A 6,699-nucleotide genomic window follows, 5' to 3' on the forward strand; every position below is an offset into this window, starting at 1 on the left:
TTTTTAAAATTTTTTTTTTTTTTTTTTTTTTTAAAATTACATCCTAAATGTAAAAAGTGTAAAATTTTTTTTTTTTTTTTTTTTTTTTTAAATAAAAAAATAACAAATTTTTACATTATGATAAATTTTTTTTTTTTTTTTTTATTATTATTAAATATAAAGAATAATAAAAATATACTAAAACAATAATATATATATATATATATATATTTTTTTTTTTTTTTTTTTTTGTGGGGTGAGAGTTATTGGTTGGGAAAACAAGTGTAGAATTGTTAACTTTTTTTTTTTTTTTTTAAGAGATGGACTATATATATAAATTATTATTATAATTTGTTGTAAAAATAATTAAAGAGGTAGAAAGAAAACATGCATAATGATTTTCATATTTAATTTCTTTAAAAAAAAAAAAATATAAATTATAAAAAATATATATTATATATATATAATATATATTATAATGTTATATAAATATATATTTTTATGGATATATAATAAAATAAGAAATATGATATATATATAATATATATATATTATATATATATATATGAATAACTATAATATATTAAAAAATTATAATTAATATAATATAATATAAACTTCAAAAAAATAAAAATAAATAAAGGAGCACTTCTCCAATATATTTTATATTTATTTTATTATATATGATATAAATAAATAAATACATTATTATATATTTATATATATATATATATATATATTATAACATGTAATAATACATATATATTTATTTATTAGTTTATTTTATAATATTTCAAAGTACATTCTAAAAATATAATACAGTATTATATATATATATATATATATATTAAATTAATATTACATTTTTTTATATTTTTAATAAAAATAATTTTTTCTCTAATTCCAATTTATAAATAAAAAAAGAAAAAAAAATGTTATAATAACATTTATTTTATATCACAATTTAATCCACATTATATATATAATATATATATATATATATATATTTATTTATTTATTTATTTATTATATATTTATATTATTTATATGTTTAATTGTTTTTTTTATTATTTATATTTTCATACGGAAAAAGATAACTCAAAAAAGAAAAGAAAAAATAAATTATTCATATTATTATATATATATATATATATACTTAAAAATTATAAACCATTTTAAATTAAAAAAAAAAGCACAATAAAATAAAATAATATAATAAAAAAAAATAAAGGAAATCTATACATCAATATATATATATATTTATATAATACACTATTATTTTAGGAGCTTATTTTAAAATATTATCGTTATTGAAGTTTTTAAAAGGAATAATTGACAAATTTTTTATGATATATAGCTTAAATTATTTGTATATATATATATATATATTTATTTATATTTATATAATTATTTTATTTTATTTTATTTATTTTCCTTTTTGATGACCCATTTGATTATTATTATATATAATATAGAATATAACACAAATAAATATATTATGATATTTTAAGAAAAAAAAAAAAATAAATAAATAAATAAATAAAGTATATAATTAAATAAATAAAATATCTAATTAAGTATATATTTATATAATATTACATATTTAAGTAAAGATGAAATATGTTCCTCCTCATTTAAGAGTTCACAATGACGAGAAACCTGAGGCGCCTGTTGAAAATGTTGTAGAAGATTTGAAAGAAAAAGTTGTAGAGCTAAAAAAAGAAGAAAAGGAAATTGATACAGATAGTAGCACTGAAGGAGACGAGTTTGATATTGTTTTAAATAGTGTTGTGATTAGTCATATATCTAAAAATAAAGATTTACGTGGGGAATTGTTAGGTTACTATATAAAAAATAATGATGATAAAAAAAAGAAGAAGAAGAAGAAAAAAAAGAAATCGAAAAACAATAATAATAATGATGATAATGAAAAGAATGGTAATCAAGATGTTGATGATGAAGAAGATGATGACATGGAAGATGTACATGATGGTGATGATGAAGAAGATGATGAAGAAGATGATGATGATGATGAAGAAGATGATGATGATGAAGAAGATGATGATGAAGAAGATGATGATGAAAATGATAATGAAAAGAAGAATAAGAAAAAAAACAAAAAGAATAAGAAAAAGAATAAAAAAAAAGATAATAAAAAACCTAATGTTGTAGATATTAATCAATCATTTTGTGTTAGTAATATTGAAGATATATGTATTGATAAAATTATGAAATTAACAAATAAATATGAATTACCAAAACAAAGATATAATGAATTATTAAATAATTTAACATTATATTTTAATAAAAATAAATATGAAGAAGAAGGAGAAAAATATATTAATGAAGTTATTAATTATTATGAAGATTATGTAAATATAATGTCCGAACTTAATTTTGAAACAACCTCTTTTGGATTTTATATAAATATTAATGATATAAGAAAAAAAGAAGTATTAGTTACTCTATTATTAAGTTCTCTAATTAATAAAAACTCTTTTGTTTTATGTTTCTCAGAGAAATATGGAAAATTAATTTTCTCAGCATATAAAATTGATGTCGATGTTATATTTGAAATTAAAAATCAAATAAAAAATTCAACATTTAATCAGTTTAATGATATATTGAATGTAGAATTAAAAAAAAATGGACTTAATAGTAAAAACATCTTACAACCTGTTCCTATTGTTATTAAAAATTCTGTTATTAGTTCTATCTTTTTGAAAGTTCTTAAAAATAAAAATAAAAATTATATCTCCTCTCTAGATTATTTGAATACATTAGAAGTTGATTCTTTAGAAAACCATGTTCATGAAACATGTAAATCACTTGAACTTTTGAAAACAGAACAAGAAAAATTAATTAAATATAAAAAAGATGTTTTCAAACAATTACAAACACAAAAAGTATACCAAGAAAAAAAAAAACTTGAAAAAGAAAAAAATAAAATTGTACATGATAATCCAGATACAAATGATGAAGATATCAATATGCAAAATCTATTTAAAAATATTCCACAACCATCTTTATTATTCCCTTATGTCTTAACAATGAGCAATAACGTACTTAACGATAATATTAACAATTTGTGTAGTCATGCTATAGCCAAATCTTATTTGTACTATAAAAATGCAAAACCATAAAAAAGGAAATAAACAAATATATATATAAAAATATATATATATATATATATATATATATATATATATGTGGGTGTTTATATCTATATATGTATATATTTATTATTGAATATTTTTTTTTTTTTTTTTTTTTTTCAATTTTTATATGAAACCATTTAACAATATGATGCCATATTAAATTTTAAATATATATTCGTAAAGTAAATATTTATAAAATGTTATACAGGACAATAGTGCACATAAATATATGTATATATATATATATATATATATATTTATTTATTTATTTATTTATATATTTATTCATTCATTTTCATTATTTTTACTTATTCTTTTTTTTTTATTTAAATTTATATATTCATTTTATTTTCCAGAAATAGTTTTTTATACCTTAAAACTTTTTATTATTATTTAAAAATAAATAAAATATTTAATATTATAAAGTTTTTACAATTTATAGTACTATATGTGTTGATTTAAAAATAAAAATAAAAATTCACAAGGTACCACTTTGAGTATAAATGTGAAATGATATGTAGATTTACTATAATGGTTTGAAGAATATTAAAAAAAAATAAATAAAATAAATACGATTAACGGGTAATATGAATTATAACTAGGAAACATAAGGTGTTGTAATAAAATAAATTAATATATATATATATATATATTTATGTATGTATGTATGGGCGCGCGCGCGCTTGTATATGATATTAATACAACTTTTAAGACATGCCAGCTTAAACGCATGATACACTAATTATTTATTAATATATATTAATATATATATATATATATATATATATACATATTACATATACACAATCCTATGTGAAGAAGTTATTCAAGAGAGAACTCATTTCATCCATGGCTGTAAGGTTAGAAATTCTTCTGCTGCTGTAGGATGTATAGGTATGGTTTCATCGAAATCCTTTTTGGTAGCATTCATTTTTAAGGCCACTGCAAAGCCTTGAACAATTTCATCTGCATTTAATCCTATTATATGTAATCCTTTAATTAATTCATCTTTTCCAACACATACTAATTTAAGATATGTTTTTTCTTTTAGTTCTGGTTCTATATCATAAACTGAAAAGAATAAATTAGTAAATTTGGATTCATATATTTTAACATTTTCCTTTCCATAGATTTGAATTGCTGCTTCTTCAGAAAGACCAATGGTACCTATAGGTGGATGAGAAAATATAACAGTTGGTATAAGTTTATAATTTGTTTTTCGTGTTTTTTTTAAAAATAATCTATCAGCTAATAATCTTCCTGCATTAATAGCTACCGGTGTTAATTGTACATTATAAAATATATCTCCTGTAACATTTTCTTTTTTATTTAGATATGTTTCTTCATTATATAATTTCAATAAATTTAAATCTTCAATTTCTTTTGATTTTTTTACCATACAACAATCACCAACAGCATAAATATTGTTTACATTAGTTCGTTGATTTTCATCTACTACAATATAATTATTATTAGTTTCCATATTTAATTTTTCTAAATTTAAATTTTCTGTATCTGGTGATCTACCAACACAATAAATGACATGATCAAAATGTTCATATATTCTTCCGTCAGATAAATGTATTGACAAATTCTTATCACTAACTTTTTTTATTTCAACAATGTCCGCAAATGTTACAATATTTATATTATTCTTTTTCATATCATTTTCTAATACATTAATAACAGATTCATCAAATTTCCTTAATATTCTATTTCCTCTTGCAAATATATATGAATCAATACCTAATCTTTTTATAACATTTATTAATTCAACAGCTATATATCCACTTCCAACAATACCAATTTTTTTAGATTCTTTAATATTAAAAAATTCATCACTTGATATTGTATATTCTATACCTTTAACTGGTGGAAATACTGGTTTATTTCCAACAGCTATAAGAATATTTCTTCCTTCAAGGATTTCTTCATTCAAAGGCACATTTTCCTTATTATTATCTTTTGTACCTTTTATTAATATCCTATTTTCGCTTAAAAAGCTAGCTGTTCCTTCATACAAATCTACCTTATCCTTACTTAAATTCTGTCTATAAATATTATTCAACCTTTGAATGTACTTATCCCTTCTCTCTACCAACAGAGGTAGGTTGAACGAAAATTTGGTGTCAAATCCGTAATGCCTGGAATTTTCCAAAATATCGTGAACTGAGGCAGCATTGAACATAATCTGGACAAAAATAAAAAAAAAGAAAAAGAAAAAAATAAATAAAAAGAAAAAAAAATAAATAAAAAGAAAATAAATAAATAAAAAGAAAATAAATAAATAAAAAGAAAATAAATAAATAAATAAAAATTATATATATATATATATATATATATATATATATATATATATATATATACATATTTATATTTGTATTTATATTTATATTTATACATGTGACTGGTTATATATCCTATGTATAAAAAAAAAAATGATCAAATGGTATTACTTTTTTAGGAACACATCCAACGTTGACACACGTTCCACCTAAACGGGATTTTTCAACAAGAGCAACCTTTGCGTTATGCCTACAAATAAAAAGAAAGAAATGGACAAAAAATATAAAACATATACATACATATATACATATATACACACATATATACATACATACATAAATATATACACACATACATACATATATATATGTATGGACTTATTATTTATTTTCATATAACCTTGCTGCCCTCCTAGCTGCAGCCATTCCTCCACTTCCCCCACCAATTACAATTAAGTCGTAAACCATATTTGCGTTTTTTTTAAAGTATACTGGATTACTCAAATTTGTATTATTGTTAAGAAAACTAAAACTTCTTATTATTTTGGTTGACAAGAGAAAAAAAAAGAAAAAGAAAAAAAAATGAAAGTATCTATGTTTGTACATAATTAATAAGTTTTATAAGAAAAAAAAAAAAAAAATGAAATGAACATATATACATACATACATACATACATATATATATATATATATATATATATATATATTTATATTATACAAATTTCATAAAACAAAATGAACCAAAACAAACTACAAAAAAAAAAATTAAAATAAACTTTGTTTTAAAGCAATAAGTAAAATTTCAATACCTATTTAAATATAATAATAATTGTAGAGTTCTTTTGATCATAAGTATTTTATTTATATTTATATATTTTATTTATTTATTTTTATTTTTTTTGTGTTCCTTCTTGTAAATGAACAATAAACAAAAAAAAGAAAAAAAAAAGAAGAAGGAAAGAAAAAAAAGAAAAAAAAAAAATCAAACAAACAAAAATAAAAATAATAAAAAATATATATATTAAATACTTTTAAACCTTAACTTTTGATATATTTAATAAACAATAATGTGATAACATTATATATTAGGATTATTTAATGAAATCCAAAAGTAGTTCTTTAAAAATATATTAATAATAATATAAATATATATATATATATATATATATATATATATATATATATGTATGTATGAAATATAGTTTATTTATTATTATTATTTTGTTTTCTTTCTTTCTTTCTTTCTTTTTTTTTTTTTTTTTTTTTTTTTTTTTTTT

At 18.3% G+C, this 6,699-nt stretch overlaps 2 protein-coding genes across 3 annotated transcripts; one reads left to right on the top strand and one right to left on the bottom strand.

The window, feature by feature from the left end:
- Nucleotides 1-1,592: 1,592 nt before the first annotated feature.
- PRSY57_1419000 (hypothetical protein) lies at nucleotides 1,593-3,122 on the top strand (the record flags this gene model as incomplete). Its single annotated transcript, XM_012909802.2, has 1 exon — nucleotides 1,593-3,122. One exon carries the CDS (start codon nucleotides 1,593-1,595, stop codon nucleotides 3,120-3,122), a length of 1,530 nt encoding a protein of 509 aa, XP_012765256.1.
- An 853-nt stretch (nucleotides 3,123-3,975) lies between these two features.
- Nucleotides 3,976-6,028, bottom strand: PRSY57_1419100 (glutathione reductase; the record flags this gene model as incomplete). 2 transcript variants are annotated; one of them, XM_020115283.1, is made up of 3 exons in its annotated part: nucleotides 3,976-5,328; nucleotides 5,594-5,672; nucleotides 5,823-6,028. In XM_020115283.1, the coding sequence occupies 3 exons, from the start codon at nucleotides 6,026-6,028 to the stop codon at nucleotides 3,976-3,978; spliced, it is 1,638 nt and encodes a 545-aa protein (XP_019969940.1). The 2 variants fall into 2 exon arrangements, with proteins under 2 accessions (XP_019969940.1, XP_019969939.1); XM_020115282.1 differs by having other exon boundaries at nucleotides 5,823-5,890.
- Between the last annotated feature and the right edge of the window lie 671 nt (nucleotides 6,029-6,699).

Source organism: Plasmodium reichenowi, chromosome 14 (assembly GCF_001601855.1).
Source record: "Plasmodium reichenowi strain SY57 chromosome 14, whole genome shotgun sequence".
NCBI lineage: Eukaryota > Apicomplexa > Aconoidasida > Haemosporida > Plasmodiidae > Plasmodium > Plasmodium reichenowi.